A 20064-nucleotide genomic window follows, 5' to 3' on the forward strand; every position below is an offset into this window, starting at 1 on the left:
ACCACTGTTATCTGTGGTTCTTTACCACTGTTATCTGTGGTTCTTTACCACTGTTATCTGTGGTTCTTTACATTGTTATCTGTGGTTCTTTACATTGTTATCTGTGGTTCTTTACCACTGTTATCTGTGGTTCTTTACATTGTTATCTGTGGTTCTTTACCACTGTTATCTGTGGTTCTTTACCACTGTTATCTGTGGTTCTTTACATTGTTATCTGTGGTTCTTTACATTGTTATCTGTGGTTCTTTACATTGTTATCTTTGGTTCTTTACCACTGTTATCTGTGGTTCTTGACATTGTTATCTGTGGTTCCTTACCACTGTTATCTGTGGTTCTTTACCACTGTTATCTGTGGTTCTTTACCACTGTTATCTGTGGTTCTTTACATTGTTATCTGTGGTTCTTTACATTGTTATCTGTGGTTCTTGACATTGTTATCTGTGGTTCTTTACATTGTTATCTGTGGTTCTTTACATTGTTATCTGTGGTTCTTGACATTGTTATCTGTGGTTCTTTACATTGTTATCTGTGGTTCTTTACCACTGTTTTCTGTGGTTCTTTACATTGTTATCTGTGGTTCTTTACATTGTTATCTGTGGTTCTTTACCACTGTTATCTGTGGTTCTTTACATTGTTATCTGTGGTTCTTTACATTGTTATCTGTGGTTCTTTACATTGTTATCTGTGGTTCTTTACATTGTTATCTGTGGTTCTTTACCACTGTTATCTGTGGTTCTTTACCACTGTTATCTGTGGTTCTTTACCACTGTTATCTGTGGTTCTTTACATTGTTATCTGTGGTTCTTTACATTGTTATCTGTGGTTCTTTACCACTGTTATCTGTGGTTCTTTACATTGTTATCTGTGGTTCTTTACCACTGTTATCTGTGGTTCTTTACATTGTTATCTGTGGTTCTTTACCACTGTTATCTGTGGTTCTTTACATTGTTATCTGTGGTTCTTTACATTGTTATCTGTGGTTCTTTACCACTGTTATCTGTGGTTCTTTACCACTGTTATCTGTGGTTCTTTACCACTGTTATCTGTGGTTCTTTACCACTGTTATCTGTGGTTCTTTACATTGTTATCTGTGGTTCTTTACATTGTTATCTGTGGTTCTTTACCACTGTTATCTGTGGTTCTTTACATTGTTATCTGTGGTTCTTTACCACTGTTATCTGTGGTTCTTTACATTGTTATCTGTGGTTCTTTACATTGTTATCTGTGGTTCTTTACATTGTTATCTGTGGTTCTTTACCACTGTTATCTGTGGTTCTTTACATTGTTATCTGTGGTTCTTTACATTGTTATCTGTGGTTCTTTACCACTGTTATCTGTGGTTCTTTACCACTGTTATCTGTGGTTCTTTACATTGTTATCTGTGGTTCTTTACCACTGTTATCTGTGGTTCTTTACCACTGTTATCTGTGGTTCTTTACCACTGTTATCTGTGGTTCTTTACATTGTTATCTGTGGTTCTTTACCACTGTTATCTGTGGTTCTTTACCACTGTTATCTGTGGTTCTTTACCACTGTTATCTGTGGTTCTTTACATTGTTATCTGTGGTTCTTTACCACTGTTATCTGTGGTTCTTTACCACTGTTATCTGTGGTTCTTTACATTGTTATCTGTGGTTCTTTACCACTGTTATCTGTGGTTCTTTACATTGTTATCTGTGGTTCTTTACCACTGTTATCTGTGGTTCTTTACATTGTTATCTGTGGTTCTTTACATTGTTATCTGTGGTTCTTTACCACTGTTATCTGTGGTTCTTTACATTGTTATCTGTGGTTCTTTACATTGTTATCTGTGGTTCTTTACATTGTTATCTGTGGTTCTTTACCACTGTTATCTGTGGTTCTTTACCACTGTTATCTGTGGTTCTTTACCACTGTTATCTGTGGTTCTTTACATTGTTATCTGTGGTTCTTTACCACTGTTATCTGTGGTTCTTTACCACTGTTATCTGTGGTTCTTTACATTGTTATCTGTGGTTCTTTACCACTGTTATCTGTGGTTCTTTACCACTGTTATCTGTGGTTCTTTACATTGTTATCTGTGGTTCTTTACCACTGTTATCTGTGGTTCTTTACCACTGTTATCTGTGGTTCTTTACATTGTTATCTGTGGTTCTTTACCACTGTTATCTGTGGTTCTTTACATTGTTATCTGTGGTTCTTTACCACTGTTATCTGTGGTTCTTTACATTGTTATCTGTGGTTCTTTACCACTGTTATCTGTGGTTCTTTACCACTGTTATCTGTGGTTCTTTATTACTGTTATCTGTGGTTCTTTACCACTGTTATCTGTGGTTCTTTACCACTGTTATCTGTGGTTCTTTACCACTGTTATCTGTGGTTCTTTACATTGTTATCTGTGGTTCTTTACCACTGTTATCTGTGGTTCTTTACATTGTTATCTGTGGTTCTTTACCACTGTTATCTGTGGTTCTTTACCACTGTTATCTGTGGTTCTTTACATTGTTATCTGTGGTTCTTTACCACTGTTATCTGTGGTTCTTTACCACTGTTATCTGTGGTTCTTTACATTGTTATCTGTGGTTCTTTACCACTGTTATCTGTGGTTCTTTACCACTGTTATCTGTGGTTCTTTACATTGTTATCTGTGGTTCTTTACCACTGTTATCTGTGGTTCTTTACATTGTTATCTGTGGTTCTTTACATTGTTATCTGTGGTTCTTTACCACTGTTATCTGTGGTTCTTTACATTGTTATCTGTGGTTCTTTACATTGTTATCTGTGGTTCTTTACACTGTTATCTGTGGTTCTTTACCACTGTTATCTGTGGTTCTTTACCACTGTTATCTGTGGTTCTTTACATTGTTATCTGTGGTTCTTTACCACTGTTATCTGTGGTTCTTTACCACTGTTATCTGTGGTTCTTTACATTGTTATCTGTGGTTCTTTACCACTGTTATCTGTGGTTCTTTACATTGTTATCTGTGGTTCTTTACCACTGTTATCTGTGGTTCTTTACATTGTTATCTGTGGTTCTTTACCACTGTTATCTGTGGTTCTTTACATTGTTATCTGTGGTTCTTTACATTGTTATCTGTGGTTCTTTACCACTGTTATCTGTGGTTCTTTACCACTGTTATCTGTGGTTCTTTACCACTGTTATCTGTGGTTCTTTACATTGTTATCTGTGGTTCTTTACCACTGTTATCTGTGGTTCTTTACCACTGTTATCTGTGGTTCTTTACATTGTTATCTGTGGTTCTTTACCACTGTTATCTGTGGTTTTTTACATTGTTATCTGTGGTTCTTTACATTGTTATCTGTGGTTCTTTACCACTGTTATCTGTGGTTCTTTACATTGTTATCTGTGGTTCATTACATTGTTATCTGTGGTTCTTTACACTGTTATCTGTGGTTCTTTTCCACTGTTATCTGTGGTTCTTTACACTGTTATCTGTGGTTCTTTTCCACTGTTATCTGTGGTTCTTTACCACTGTTATCTGTGGTTCTTTACATTGTTATCTGTGGTTCTTTACCACTGTTATCTGTGGTTCTTTACCACTGTTATCTGTGGTTCTTTACATTGTTATCTGTGGTTCTTTACCACTGTTATCTGTGGTTCTTTACATTGTTATCTGTGGTTCTTTACCACTGTTATCTGTGGTTCTTTACCACTGTTATCTGTGGTTCTTTACCACTGTTATCTGTGGTTCTTTACCACTGTTATCTGTGGTTCTTTACATTGTTATCTGTGGTTCTTTACCACTGTTATCTGTGGTTCTTTATTACTGTTATCTGTGGTTCTTTACCACTGTTATCTGTGGTTCTTTACCACTGTTATCTGTGGTTCTTTACATTGTTATCTGTGGTTCTTTACCACTGTTATCTGTGGTTCTTTATTACTGTTATCTGTGGTTCTTTACCACTGTTATCCGTGGTTCTTTACATTGGTATCTGTGGTTCTTTACCACTGTTATCTGTGGTTCTTTACCACTGTTATCTGTGGTTCTTTACATTGTTATCTGTGGTTCTTTACCACTGTTATCTGTGGTTCTTTACCACTGTTATCTGTGGTTCTTTACCACTGTTATCTGTGGTTCTTTACCACTGTTATCTGTGGTTCTTTACATTGTTATCTGTGGTTCTTTACATTGTTATCTGTGGTTCTTTACCACTGTTATCTGTGGTTCTTTACATTGTTATCTTTGGTTCTTTACATTGTTATCTGTGGTTCTTTACCACTGTTATCTGTGGTTCTTTACCACTGTTATCTGTGGTTCTTTACCACTGTTATCTGTGGTTCTTTACCACTGTTATCTGTGGTTCTTTACATTGTTATCTTTGGTTCTTTACATTGTTATCTGTGGTTCTTTACCACTGTTATCTGTGGTTCTTTACATTGTTATCTGTGGTTCTTTACATTGTTATCTGTGGTTCTTTACATTGTTATCTGTGGTTCTTTACATTGTTATCTGTGGTTCTTTACCACTGTTATCTGTGGTTCTTTACATTGTTATCTGTGGTTCTTTACATTGTTATCTGTGGTTCTTTACCACTGTTATCTGTGGTTCTTTACCACTGTTATCTGTGGTTCTTTAAATTGTTATCTGTGGTTCTTTACATTGTTATCTGTGGTTCTTTACATTGTTATCTGTGGTTCTTTACCACTGTTATCTGTGGTTCTTTACCACTGTTATCCGTGGTTCTTTACATTGTTATCTGTGGTTCTTTACCACTGTTATCTGTGGTTCTTTACCACTGTTATCTGTGGTTCTTTACCACTGTTATCTGTGGTTCTTTACATTGTTATCTGTGGTTCTTTACCACTGTTATCTGTGGTTCTTTACCACTGTTATCTGTGGTTCTTTACATTGTTATCTGTGGTTCTTTACCACTGTTATCTGTGGTTCTTTACATTGTTATCTGTGGTTCTTTACCACTGTTATCTGTGGTTCTTTACATTGTTATCTGTGGTTCTTTACATTGTTATCTGTGGTTCTTTACCACTGTTATCTGTGGTTCTTTACATTGTTATCTGTGGTTCTTTACATTGTTATCTGTGGTTCTTTACCACTGTTATCTGTGGTTCTTTACCACTGTTATCTGTGGTTCTTTACCACTGTTATCTGTGGTTCTTTACATTGTTATCTGTGGTTCTTTACCACTGTTATCTGTGGTTCTTTACCACTGTTATCTGTGGTTCTTTACATTGTTATCTGTGGTTCTTTACCACTGTTATCCTTTACATTGTTATCTGTGGTTCTTTACCACTGTTATCTGTGGTTCTTTACATTGTTATCTGTGGTTCTTTACATTGTTATCTGTGGTTCTTTACCACTGTTATCTGTGGTTCTTTACATTGTTATCTGTGGTTCTTTACATTGTTATCTGTGGTTCTTTACCACTGTTATCTGTGGTTCTTTACCACTGTTATCTGTGGTTCTTTACCACTGTTATCTGTGGTTCTTTACATTGTTATCTGTGGTTCTTTACCACTGTTATCTGTGGTTCTTTACCACTGTTATCTGTGGTTCTTTACCACTGTTATCTGTGGTTCTTTACCACTGTTATCTGTGGTTCTTTACATTGTTATCTGTGGTTCTTTACCACTGTTATCTGTGGTTCTTTACATTGTTATCTGTGGTTCTTTACCACTGTTATCTGTGGTTCTTTACCACTGTTATCTGTGGTTCTTTACATTGTTATCTGTGGTTCTTTACCACTGTTATCTGTGGTTCTTTACATTGTTATCTGTGGTTCTTTACCACTGTTATCTGTGGTTCTTTACCACTGTTACCTGTGGTTCTTTACATTGTTATCTGTGGTTCTTTACCACTGTTATCTGTGGTTCTTTACCACTGTTATCTGTGGTTCTTTACATTGTTATCTGTGGTTCTTTACATACTTATCTGTGGTTCTTTACCACTGTTATCTGTGGTTCTTTACATTGTTATCTGTGGTTCTTTACATTGTTATCTGTGGTTCTTTACCACTGTTATCTGTGGTTCTTTACATTGTTATCTGTGGTTCTTTACCACTGTTATCTGTGGTTCTTTACATTGTTATCTGTGGTTCTTTACATTGTTATCTGTGGTTCTTTACCACTGTTATCTGTGGTTCTTTACATTGTTATCTGTGGTTCTTTACCACTGTTATCTGTGGTTCTTTACATTGTTATCTGTGGTTCTTTACCACTGTTATCTGTGGTTCTTTACATTGTTATCTGTGGTTCTTTACATTGTTATCTGTGGTTCTTTACCACTGTTATCTGTGGTTCTTTACATTGTTATCTGTGGTTCTTTACATTGTTATCTGTGGTTCTTTACCACTGTTATCTGTGGTTCTTTACCACTGTTATCTGTGGTTCTTTACCACTGTTATCTGTGGTTCTTTACATTGTTATCTGTGGTTCTTTACCACTGTTATCTGTGGTTCTTTACCACTGTTATCTGTGGTTCTTTACATTGTTATCTGTGGTTCTTTACCACTCTTATCTGTGGTTCTTTACATTGTTATCTGTGGTTCTTTACCACTGTTATCTGTGGTTCTTTACATTGTTTTCTGTGGTTCTTTACCACTGTTATCTGTGGTTCTTTACCACTGTTATCTGTGGTTCTTTACCACTGTTATCTGTGGTTCTTTACATTGTTATCTGTGGTTCTTTACCACTGTTATCTGTGGTTCTTTACATTGTTATCTGTGGTTCTTTACCACTGTTATCTGTGGTTCTTTACATTGTTATCTGTGGTTCTTTACATTGTTATCTGTGGTTCTTTACATTGTTATCTGTGGTTCTTTACCACTGTTATCTGTGGTTCTTTACCACTGTTATCTGTGGTTCTTTACATTGTTATCTGTGGTTCTTTACCACTGTTATCTGTGGTTCTTTACATTGTTATCTGTGGTTCTTTACATTGTTATCTGTGGTTCTTTACATTGTTATCTGTGGTTCTTTACATTGTTATCTGTGGTTCTTTACCACTGTTATCTGTGGTTCTTTATTACTGTTATCTGTGGTTCTTTACCACTGTTATCTGTGGTTCTTTACCACTGTTATCTGTGGTTCTTTACCACTGTTATCTGTGGTTCTTTACATTGTTATCTGTGGTTCTTTACCACTGTTATCTGTGGTTCTTTACCACTGTTACCTGTGGTTCTTTACATTGTTATCTGTGGTTCTTTACCACTGTTATCTGTGGTTCCTTACCACTGTTATCTGTGGTTCTTTACATTGTTATCTGTGGTTCTTTACCACTCTTATCTGTGGTTCTTTACCACTGTTATCTGTGGTTCTTTACATTGTTATCTGTGGTTCTTTACATTGTTATCTGTGGTTCTTTACCACTGTTATCTGTGGTTCTTTACATTGTTATCTGTGGTTCTTTACCACTGTTATCTGTGGTTCTTTACATTGTTATTTGTGGTTCTTTACATTGTTATCTGTGGTTCTTTACCACTGTTATCTGTGGTTCTTTACATTGTTTTCTGTGGTTCTTTACCACTGTTATCTGTGGTTCTTTACATTGTTATCTGTGGTTCTTTACATTGTTATCTGTGGTTCTTTACCACTGTTATCTGTGGTTCTTTACCACTGTTATCTGTGGTTCTTTACCACTGTTATCTGTGGTTCTTTACATTGTTATCTGTGGTTCTTTACCACTGTTATCTGTGGTCCTTTACCACTGTTATCTGTGGTTCTTTACATTGTTATCTGTGGTTCTTTACCACTGTTATCTGTGGTTCTTTACATTGTTATCTGTGGTTCTTTACATTGTTATCTGTGGTTCTTTACCACTGTTATCTGTGGTTCTTTACATTGTTATCTGTGGTTCTTTACATTGTTATCTGTGGTTCTTTACACTGTTATCTGTGGTTCTTTACCACTGTTATCTGTGGTTCTTTACCACTGTTATCTGTGGTTCTTTACATTGTTATCTGTGGTTCTTTACCACTGTTATCTGTGGTTCTTTACCACTGTTATCTGTGGTTCTTTACATTGTTATCTGTGGTTCTTTACCACTGTTATCTGTGGTTCTTTACATTGTTATCTGTGGTTCTTTACCACTGTTATCTGTGGTTCTTTACATTGTTATCTGTGGTTCTTTACCACTGTTATCTGTGGTTCTTTACATTGTTATCTGTGGTTCTTTACCACTGTTATCTGTGGTTCTTTACCACTGTTATCTGTGGTTCTTTACATTGTTATCTGTGGTTCTTTACCACTGTTATCTGTGGTTCTTTATTACTGTTATCTGTGGTTCTTTACCACTGTTATCTGTGGTTCTTTACATTGTTATCTGTGGTTCTTTACCACTGTTATCTGTGGTTCTTTACCACTGTTATCTGTGGTTCTTTACATTGTTATCTGTGGTTCTTTACCACTGTTATCTGTGGTTCTTTACATTGTTATCTGTGGTTCTTTACCACTGTTATCTGTGGTTCTTTACCACTGTTATCTGTGGTTCTTTACATTGTTATCTGTGGTTCTTTACATTGTTATCTGTGGTTCTTTACCACTGTTATCTGTGGTTCTTTACATTGTTATCTGTGGTTCTTTACCACTGTTATCTGTGGTTCTTTACATTGTTATCTGTGGTTCTTTACATTGTTATCTGTGGTTCTTTACCAATGTTATCTGTGGTTCTTTACCACTGTTATCTGTGGTTCTTTACCACTGTTATCTGTGGTTCTTTACATTGTTATCTGTGGTTCTTTACATTGTTATCTGTGGTTCTTTACCACTGTTATCTGTGGTTCTTTACCACTGTTATCTGTGGTTCTTTACCACTGTTATCTGTGGTTCTTTACATTGTTATCTGTGGTTCTTTACATTGTTATCTGTGGTTCTTTACCAATGTTATCTGTGGTTCTTTACCACTGTTATCTGTGGTTCTTTACCACTGTTATCTGTGGTTCTTTACATTGTTATCTGTGGTTCTTTACATTGTTATCTGTGGTTCTTTACATTGTTATCTGTGGTTCTTTACCACTGTTATCTGTGGTTCTTTACATTGTTATCTGTGGTTCTTTACATTGTTATCTGTGGTTCTTTACCACTGTTATCTGTGGTTCTTTACATTGATATCTGTGGTTCTTTACATTGTTATCTGTGGTTCTTTACCACTGTTATCTGTGGTTCTTTACATTGTTATCTGTGGTTCTTTACCACTGTTATCTGTGGTTCTTTACATTGTTATCTGTGGTTCTTTACCACTGTTATCTGTGGTTCTTTACATTGTTATCTGTGGTTCTTTACATTGTTATCTGTGGTTCTTTACCACTGTTATCTGTGGTTCTTTACCACTGTTATCTGTGGTTCTTTACCACTGTTATCTGTGGTTCTTTACATTGTTATCTGTGGTTCTTTACATTGTTATCTGTGGTTCTTTACCACTGTTATCTGTGGTTCTTTACCACTGTTATCTGTGGTTCTTTACCACTGTTATCTGTGGTTCTTTACATTGTTATCTGTGGTTCTTTACCACTGTTATCTGTGGTTCTTTACCACTGTTATCTGTGGTTCTTTACATTGTTATCTGTGGTTCTTTACCACTGTTATCTGTGGTTCTTTACCACTGTTATCTGTGGTTCTTTACCACTGTTATCTGTGGTTCTTTACATTGTTATCTGTGGTTCTTTACATTGTTATCTGTGGTTCTTTACCACTGTTATCTGTGGTTCTTTACATTGTTATCTGTGGTTCTTTACCACTGTTATCTGTGGTTCTTTACATTGATATCTGTGGTTCTTTACCACTGTTATCTGTGGTTCTTTACCACTGTTACCTGTTGTTCTCGGTGTAGCTCTCACCTGTGTCGCTGTGTCTCTTGGTGAACGGGTTGAGCGTAGCTTTAGCTTTAGACGTCCAGTTAGCCGTGCTGGAGCCGAAGGAGCTGGACGACAGAGACTTCCCCAGGTTTTCTGAGCTCACCTTCTTGGTGTTGTTGGTGGCCGTCTTACTCCAGTCTGAAACAGAACCACAGTCATCAGATGATAACTCTATAATAACACAACCTCCGTCTTCTCCACCTCAATCGTTCTTTCCCTACTCCACTCTCTCCTTTCTTCCTTCTATCCTTCTTCGCTCCTTCTTTCCTCCTTTCTTTCTCTCCCTCCTTCATTATCTGCTTCCTGTACATTTTTTATTCTCATCTTTCTTTCTGCCCTTCCTCCTTTCCTTCTGTCTATCCCTGCTGTCTGTCTTCTTTCCCTGTCTTGTTCCTTCCTTCCTTCCTTCCTTCCTTCCTTCCTTCCTTCTTTCTCTTTTAATCTTCCTCCCCTCTTTTGCCCCTCCATCTTTGATATTCCTCCCCTAAGTATCAGATGCTGTCATGGATAATTGCCCCACAGTCATCGATAACACAGAACAGATGTTATCAGGATGATTTCATTGAAACCTGGTGGCCTTGTGAAATTAGGGACCGATTTTCAGGGCTGATTCTTTGGCTTTAGAGATGAAAAATGATGTTGAATAAACACTGAGGATCTGTTTGCATGCTGCATTAGGAACAGGTTTATACATGAGTGGATGGCTGAATTAATGTCAGTAATTGTAAACACATGAAGAGCTGATTTCATCTATAGGCCTGGCTTTAGACCCAGAACAGACCAGTCCTGAACAAGTTCTCCTTGAAATGGCCAGCAGGGGGCGACTCCACTGGTCTGACTGTAAATCTCAGACTGATGCTACACAGTGGTAAACATGGCCTTGTCCCTGCTTTTTTGAGATGTGCTGTTGTCGTTACTTGAGTTTCTGTGTTCACTTGACCATTCATAAACATCCTCTAACCTTTGATTGACCTTTGACCTACAATGGTTGTAATAAAGTCTGTGAATGCTTGCTCTATATTGTGTCACTTGGAGGTTCACTGCTGATCTAATCAAAGTTCATGCAGCAGTTGTGCCTGTCATGGTGCATTTTTATACCAAACCTAAACTCATAAAGAAACGAGCTCTGCACAACAACAGCACTCCTTACTCAGAATGTCAGAAGAAACAAACAGCATATTTGTGTTTTCCTCATGATGAACATGCAGAGGCTAAACACACCTGGAGGACTTCATGGTCTTTCAAACACCACCGCTTTTATCTTTTTTCATTAGCTGCAAATCCGTGCAGACTTAGGCTTCATATTTTAATAAAGAGTTTTTTCCTGCTGCGGTGGGAATCTGGCCGGAGTCCTGCAGACAGACCGGACAGGATTCCAGAGGACAGATGGAAATTAAATGAAGCGTTCTGTTGAGAGACAAACAAGCGTGTACCTGAGTTATCAGAGAGTCTGAATCGTCCACAGCAGAGATATCTCCTCCACTGTTTCTGCACGTTTTCTTTCAGAGCGCAGTGGAAGATGAAGATGAACAAACCTGAAGAGGAAGAGAAACTGCTTTTAGTCCAGATCCTCTTCTGCCTTGTGAATGTAATCATGCATGAATACTAAAGCCCAGTCAGAAATGATGCATGGCTGTTAGAATAAGAGGAGGGACAAAGAGTGCATTTGAATGAAAGCTCTACCTACAGGTCCTTTAGAGAGTTACCTTGCAGCGAGTTAAAGATGGCGAACAGGTACATGAAGGCCAGGTTAACGGGCCCCCAGGCGAACAGAGCGAAGCCCCACGTCATCCCCAGCAGGAAGGTGAGGCTGATGACGCTCCGCAGGTTTCGGAGAACCTAAACCACAACACAAGACATGAGTCTACCAAGCTTTCCTACGCTCCTGGATGAACGCTTTAAACTCTGATGTTTTTGGACATTTTCCTTTTTCTTTCTTTCTAGAATCGTCTTCATTCAAACATTCCAGCCTTTGATTTCAGCCATAACCCTCTGAGCCCTCTGCTTTTCTTTTACCCTGTGGTCCACAGTCAAGCTCTAAAACATCCTCTTTCTCAGGACATGCTAAGAACATGTGTCCTGCAGAAACATCACTGGAGTTCAAAAAGATGATGGGATGATAAAGACAGAAGAAAAACACAAATCAGAAACTAGAACTCAAAGATTTTTATGTATTAAACACAGTAACTATTGTCAGAAAGTCTTCAAATATTCTTTATTATTTATTATTACTTATTATTATTTATCATTCTTTATTTAAAAAAGTCCTTGTGCTTTTGGAGATTTTGAGTCATTATTTAAAGCAGTTCCTGTCTGCAGAGACAAAGAGAGACACGTCACGGCCCATGCTGTCAATTTTCATCTTGCCGCGCACATCCCAGAAATTTTTGCAGACGCAGACGCGGCAGACGTCAGAATGTCCGATTTTGAGGAGCTTTTGGTGACAGAAGTCAGAAAACATAGACACCTGTATGATTGTTCTTGAAAGAGACTGTCCTCCCTCATCTCTCTCTCCCATTGGCCGTACAAGAATATTAAACTCTCCCTCGTCCGTCCATCTTGATTGAGTGGCCGTATGGACCATCTAAACACAGCGGCTCCTCTTCCTGGTTCTCCATGATGTTAACAACAAATCTTCCTCCATGACGCATTAAATGTGCTACAGACATGATTCTTGAAGACACTGCCCCCTAGTTTTTGGGAGAATATCAGTTTGCAGTGAAGAGGAAGCCGGTCCTAGGTATAAATGCAGCAGATTAGAACGGCAGAAGTAGGACCCTTGTGTGGCATTTGTTCGACTATGCAGTGAGGACATCAGGCTGTGAAACTTAAGGACAGCCTCTTGTTGCTGTATTCTTGGCCCGCTCTACAGTGTGAAGGAGCCGAGGGAAAAATACGACCACGAATCAGTGTGTCATCTCAAAGAGAAGAAAAAGGACGAGCTGTAGACCTGAAAGCAGCCTCAGATTTAAAGGTTTTGTTTCAGTCACTAAAGCTGGAGCGGGGAATCCTGGAGCGATGAAGCTCAGCGACAGGAAGACAAACATCTGAGAGAGAAAGAGTCGGACTGATCTGAGCACGAATCTTTCCACTCTGATGTGTCTTCATCAGGAAGGAAACATCCGTCAGTCTGAGCCGCTGAAAATCCATCAGACAGACTTTTTCCGAAGGAAGGAAGTGAAGTTGATGATTGTTGCGTCCTCAGGAGAGTGACCTGTTGAAATAAAGAGTGATGGCGGTGCTCACAGCTCTCAGCTCTTTGGCTGAGGCTAGGACATCTCTCTCTGGGGCTAACGCTGCTGAAGCTAACTGCTAATAGGTCAGTTCTCTGCACTCCAGGAAGCCAGATCCTCTACAGACTGTTGGACTGGTTAACAAAGACTGGACTGACACTGGGAACAGGTCAGAGTATCATCTGCTCCTCTCTGCTCCACATTAGGGTCTGACAGAGCCACTGATCCTCAGGTACTTTACTTAGACAACGCTGGCCCCGGTCCGTTCTACAAGAACACAGTCTATTAAAATGAACAGAGCTTACAGTGAGCAGTGACTAAAAATGATAGTCCAGAACCTTTTTCTCATGAGGAAGACTGGAAAAAATATGAAGGCTGTTAATGCTCAGGATTAATCTGGAAACGCTCAAAAAATTAATCATATGACCAAGTTTGACCACAACGTCTTTCCGTAGGTGAGAGTGTGAGGAGGCAGACCCAGGTCTGCTAAACGGGACTTTTAGAGTTTAAAAGCTGCTGAAAGAAAAATGAAATGAAACTGAAGTTCTGTGTTCGCAAAGATGCTAACATCGACACAGGATCACGCCATGGTCATCAGGCTGGTGGAGAGCAGCAGACCTGGATTTGTCCACAAAATGAAAACAACCATGGCTGGCGGTACACCTAACCACTTTTCAGAGGAGGAGGAGTAAAATCCTGGGAGTCCTGCTAAAGTCTCAGCTCGCTCCCTGAGCTCAGTCGTTAGGTGTGAGGTGGTCTTAAGCCTCTATCTGAGCCGTTTTCAGGCGGTCTTTCTTCAGTCCAGGTGTTACGTTATCTAACAAACGTTCCTGCTCAGAGCTGCAGTCAGGTCTCGGCTCCTCTGTGTTTTTATCATGACAGGAACAGTGAACCTCCTCTGGGTTTTTCAATGTAAAAGCCCAATCATTTTAATTCTGTGGTCATTATACAGTACTTTTATTCTGAAGGGTTTCCGGCATTGTTAGTAACCTGCTAAGTGGTTTTGATTTTCTAATTTTCCTTTCATTTCTAGAGGATGTAAATGAGTTAAAAACATCCAAATCTAAGAGGTTTTAACTGTGATCTCCTTCTCCATCCTGTTCTCTAACCAAGAGTTGTTGTTGTTACCAGATGCATGATGGGAAATAATCTCAAAGGGAATCCTATTCTTGTCTTGTTTTAGGTCATTTCTTTCTGGATTTTGGACAGAAACATTTCAAAGAAAGGCTGGTGTTTTAACTTATCAGACTCTACATAGTCTGTAAAAGCCCTCCAATCAAAATCTCAGGTCTCAGGTAATCAAACTGTATTCATGTGATCTACTTGATTTTTTTATCAGTTATCAGCAGTTCTAAAAATAGATCTTTGGTGACAAAATCTCCAATGACCTGACCTGTGTTCATGTACAGGTGTGCTCAGGTACGATGTGGGAACATCCTGACACCTCTGCACAGTTTTAGCATGCATACAACCAAGCTGAATCCAAGCCTGCATGTAGATTCTTCCCTAAGCTGAGTGACTGCTGCAGTCAGGACATGCTGGAGTGATATTTGAGGATGATCTTCATGTGAATTATTACCTCCTCTCTCAGCGTGCGGTTGCTGCGTTTGCCATTGCGTCCGCATATCTGCAGCATCACCACCACGAACATGGCCACATTCAGCAGGAACACCATGCAGAAGTAACCCACACAGGTGATGTAGAAGACCAGCGAGTCCTTGATCCAGCAGCTGAAGACGACACAAACACAGAAACTCTGAACTCAAACTAATAGGGAAGGTAAGAGGGAGATCCCAGGTAACAGAAACGCAGGAATGAGTCACTCCTGTCAGAATTCTCTCCTGGTGCTGAAAACTAAACCGTTTGTTGCTTTCACAGTGAGTTTTTAACCGGGGCCATCTGTGCAGAGCTCTCTGGACTGCCAGGAATCTCCCTCTGCGACATTATAAACATCTGAACCGAGGCTGTGTGGGTCTGCAGAGACAGCATCAAAACTAAACGCATGTATCTGACCACACACTAAATAAAAAGTATGTTTCATAATTACATTTAAATATTGTTTTCCTACAGCTATGTATGATTTACTGGAACACGATAACAACAGCGTCTTAACTTCCATTTGGAATTTCCTGCCGTGATTATGTGGCCACACTCCTGAAAAACATCCAGGTCACATGTTTTCTATAAGAATGTTTTTAAAATTCATAATAAAGCGTAGAGCCTCTGTGATTTTTCTCTGTAGTCACTTACAACTCTGAGGATCCTTCTCCCGAGTCGCCTCTGCCGTACTCCTGCAGACCGTACGAGTTCTTATCCACGGACACGACGATCCCCACCAGCACTGCAGGCACGCCTGGAGCAGAGAGCACACGATGCACATTTACACATCATTACTGCACATTTACACATCATTAGTGCACATTTACACATTATTAGTACACATTTACACATCATTACTGCACATTTACACATTATTAGTGCACATTTACACATCATTAGTGCACATTTACACATCATTAGTGCACATTTACACATCATTACTGCACATTTACACATTATTAGTGCACATTTAAGTATCATTAGTGCACATTTACACATCATTAGTGCACATTTAAGTATCATTAGTGCACATTTACACATCATTAGTGCACATTTAAGTATCATTAGTGCACATTTACACATCATTACTTCACATTTACACATTATAAGTGCACATTTAAGTATCATTAGTGCACATTTACACATCATTAGTGCACATTTACACATTATTAGTACACATTTACACATCATTACTGCACATTTACACATTATTAGTGCACATTTACACATCATTAGTGCACATTTACACATCATTCCTGCACATTTACACATTATTAGTGTACATTTAATGATTATTAGAGCACATTTTAAAATTATTATTGCAAATTTAAATAATATTAGTGTCTATTTACACAGTAAAACTGCACATTTACACATTATTAGTGCACATTTTAACATCATAAGTTCAAATTTGAGCTTCAATTTCAGCCACTTCAGTCAGTTGCACCTACGTAAATGAACCTCAGAAACTACACATAACAAAATAAGTCTATCATCATGGTGACATCCCAACAGTAAGTCCAATTTAACAGGTCTGCATGTTATTCGTTACTGCATGGTGTTACTGTGTTTTTGGACATTTCAAGACTTCCTGCAAGGATTACAAACAATTCAGTATTTTCCAAAAATTCTGGCCCTGCACCATGTTTAACCCAAGTGACAACCTCCGGTCCTGAAAAATGAAGCCAATGTGGAAGTGCAAATAATTGCAATACTGCGAGTGTCCACTTGAGGCTGGCTGCAGGAGCACCAGAAGTCCTGTCTGGACACCTGTTAAACAGCTGTTTTTACCCTAGAAATAAACTGGTTTACAGCCTGGTTCAGAAACCAAACGTGTCTCATTAGCTAGTGTCTTCATGTGCTCTCACTCTACGGGGGATGAATTTTTTTGTACCACAACCATTTGGATTATATTTAAGATAAACCACACTTCACGGTGTTTGGCGCGTCTCATTTGATTGACAGATAGCTCGGCAGGCAGAGACTCCATTTCTGTCTAGGTAGCTGACAGGAAGTCACGCTTGGTGGGCAGGCCGTTAAGCTTGGTTGATCCAAAGTTCGGTTGAGAACGCGATTTCAATATGGAAGCCTCCAGATTGGCTTCGAGAGCCATTTGAGTCCGCCTATTCTGAGCACATGACTGACGTCACACGAGTTTGTCCGATACTTTCTACAGTCTATGGTTTAACCTAGGACTGTGAAATTTGGCAGAAATATCTACAGTGCCAAGACCTACAAAAAAGTCTCTTGGACCTTTATCACCAAATAAACAGGAAGTCTGCCTTTTCAGTTTTCTTGTTAACATCACAGGTTAAAATCTGATTTTTCTCAGCTTCATTCTAGGAGTCCTAACCCACGTTAAATATAGTGTGGAGCTAGAGGGGTCAGTCTTGGTCAGGCCTCCCTTGAAAAGAGATCTCTGATCACAATGGGACTAACCTGGCTAAATAAAGGTTAAATAAATAAAAATACTAGCTCTCTCATTTCCTATCAGCTGGGACAGATGATATGTAATGCTTTTCTTTGCACAGAGGACCATGGGTCTTAGTCCTGAGGGCAGAGGCTGGACGTGTTTATTTCATTTTTGGCTCTGGGCCTCTAACTTTTCTGAAAACGTGTCCAGATGTTGCTTATTTGTAACTAAAGCGTTGAAACTTTGAAGCTGACCTAAAAAAGAGTATATGCAGAGTCAGATCTGATCAGGCTCTGCTGTGTTTGTGAGCCTACAGTGAAAACGTGACGCCCTTTCTCACCCCAGCCCACGATGCAGAACTTCAGGATGTATCGGCGGATGTACGTGTTGAACACTTTGACCAGAGCGATGTACATGTGCACCGACTCCAGCCCCATCCAGGTGAACGAGGTGAGCAGAAAGTAGTGCAGGAAGACGGCCACGGACAGGCACAGCCAATCGGTGTCCAGGCTGGCTAACCAGCCATCCAGTAAGAAGACCATGTTGAGGAACAGCAGGGAGGTGCTGAGGTTCATCAGGATCTTTGACGGGTAGTCCCGGCGGAGTTTCCTGGATGAAGACGTGGTTAGAAATGTGAATGTTTGGCATCTTAATGCTCTGTGGTTTTACTCATTTCAACCTCAATTTATCCACAAACACTCACTTCAGAAATGTTTGGGTTATATCTTCACAAAGTTCAGACCTACTTTCAGTCTGATGTTTCATATTTTTCAGAGTCTCTCAGCAGTGCAGAGATTCACCAATCTGTGAAAAACTATCTAATCTAAAAATGATGTTTTATTTCAAGAATATGTTTGGATAAATCTACAGTGCCTATAAAACAGTGACAGCTATTTTTTATTCTAGTCTCAGTCTTAGTCTTTAGATTAAATACCTTTAGTTTTAGTCTTAATTTAGTTATTTCTGACCCTTCTAGTTTTAGTCGACCAAAAAACCTTTCAGTCTAGTTTTAGTCCATGAAAGTCCTCACATTTCAGTCTAAGCATTTATTCTCTGGTACCAAACCAGGGTAGTGTGTTCTCTGCATCCTGCCAAACCTGGAGGCCCTGCTTTCTACAGCTGAGAGGCAGAATAGAAACAGTCGCATGAATGTTTGACCCAGAGTGGAGAAATATCAGGGATGCTGAATGTCTGAGAAGTTTTAGTCATCCTGACAAAAAACAAACTTACTTTGAGTCAGTTTTAGTCATCACAGATCTAGCTTTGGATGGTCTTAGTCTCTCTCATTAAAAAAAGGCTGTCCACTATCATTTTTAGTCACAGTTGTAGTCGTCAAAATAAACTGCTATAAAAGTACTCACCTCCTAGGATGGTTAACCCTTTAATTGATTTATACATTAATCATGATAGTGAAAACAGATTTCTTCTTAATGAACTGATATTTTTCTGCATTCATGTTACCCTCTACCTTAACAAGCCTTCCAGGACCAGCTGCTGAGAAGCATCCCCACAGCACGATGCTGCCGAGAAGCATAGCTGCAGCACGATGCTGCCGAGAAGCATCCCCGCAGCACGATGCTGCCGAGAAGCATCCCCGCAGCACGATGCTGCCGAGAAGCATCCCCGCAGCACGATGCTGCCGAGAAGCATCGCTGCAGCACGATGCTGCCGAGAAGCATCCCCGCAGCACGATGCTGCCGAGAAGCATCCCCGCAGCACGATGCTGCCGAGACGCATCCCCACAGCCCGTCTGTGGGATTTTTGTATGAAACAAAGCGTTAAAGAGACTCACTCAAAGGCAATGTAGGTCAGCAGAGTGGCAGCAGAGAAGATGGCCGAAATGCCACAGCCGATGTAGGTGATGAAGGTCAGGATCTTGTTGTTCCTGGCGTCGATGTGGGGGGCGGCTCCTGGAATGTCCTGAAGACACGAGAGGACAAAGATGAAGAGAAATAAGAACATGAAGAGTGGCAGGAAGTGGAAGACCGCCATTAGGAATGATTGAGAACAGAGGAAAGTAAGAACTCTACAGCTCTAAATGGACCTGAACGCTGCAGTTATCATCAGAGAACCTCTACAGACGTCGAGTATGATCCCTACACTGAACAAAAAAGTGATTTTTTAGCACAGTTACACTGTTTCACCTGGCATAGAGGTGATCAGGGCCTGACATTTACACTGGCCTAATAGCCAAATGCAGGTGGATTTCAGCTGCGGCAGGTACCAGATTGACTTCAACTAGCCACATTGGCCAGTGGAATTTATCAGAGTCACAACCTCAGCATTCTCTGATGGATATTTGTCTGAGTGAGGTTTTGATGAAACCAGCTGCATTTCTGATTTGTTTAAATAACTTTAATTAAAAGCTGATGTTTTTCTAGTCGTATAAACTTAGTATCCATTAAAGAAAGACATGGAGCATGTGTTTCATCTTACACCAGACATACCCAATTTGCAATGTCACGCATAGTTTCCAATCAACACAATTGTGGCCAGTGGAAATGCTCAGTGGCTAGTAACTTTTCATAAACAAGTAGCCAGTGAGCAAAAAAGTTAATGTAAAGCCCTGGAGGTGATCAATCCAAACCAGACAGAACCAAACCAGACTGGACCAAACTGGACTGGTTTGTGGAACTGGACCACACTTTTTCTCTGCCTGAATGTTTGACTACTTTCAGGACAAAGAAGAAGCTCCAGAATTAGAATGTGTCTGTTTTTGCACTCTGAATGCCGGGCATGGTCTGAAACAGCCCAGCATCCGGCCTGTTGGCAGTTCCTCTGGGCAGAAATCACTGATCGCTCCACATTAGGAGTTCACTGCTGCCTGACATCTCCTGCTAAGAACCTTTACGAACCTGAGGCCACCATGTTACTTGATGTTTTAACTTCTGTACCAGAAGAAAATTAAACAAACTCATGTCTGTTTGGATGACATGAAAATAGAAAATTGACGTCCTAGGCTCCAACTACAGGGCAATTTCTGATTTTTATACTAAAAAGTGGTCGTGTTGG

At 39.5% G+C, this 20064-nt stretch overlaps 1 protein-coding gene across 3 annotated transcripts in view; it reads right to left on the reverse strand.

Annotated features, from left to right (window-relative positions):
• Positions 1 to 20064, reverse strand: part of adgrg6 (adhesion G protein-coupled receptor G6) — a 117918-nt gene that overhangs the window by 30729 nt on the left and 67125 nt on the right. For all 3 annotated transcript variants that reach the window (XM_041804575.1, XM_041804574.1, XM_041804572.1), the window contains 7 exons: positions 18845 to 18972; positions 17393 to 17661; positions 15291 to 15393; positions 14620 to 14770; positions 11514 to 11646; positions 11241 to 11342; positions 9790 to 9945 (listed from right to left, as the gene is read on the reverse strand). In XM_041804575.1, coding sequence (XP_041660509.1) covers positions 9790 to 9945; positions 11241 to 11342; positions 11514 to 11646; positions 14620 to 14770; positions 15291 to 15393; positions 17393 to 17661; positions 18845 to 18972 — 1042 coding nt within the window. The remainder of the gene's footprint in view (positions 1 to 9789; positions 9946 to 11240; positions 11343 to 11513; positions 11647 to 14619; positions 14771 to 15290; positions 15394 to 17392; positions 17662 to 18844; positions 18973 to 20064) is intronic.

This window comes from Cheilinus undulatus, linkage group 14 (genome assembly GCF_018320785.1).
Source record: "Cheilinus undulatus linkage group 14, ASM1832078v1, whole genome shotgun sequence".
NCBI classification, from domain to species: Eukaryota; Metazoa; Chordata; class Actinopteri; order Labriformes; family Labridae; genus Cheilinus; species Cheilinus undulatus.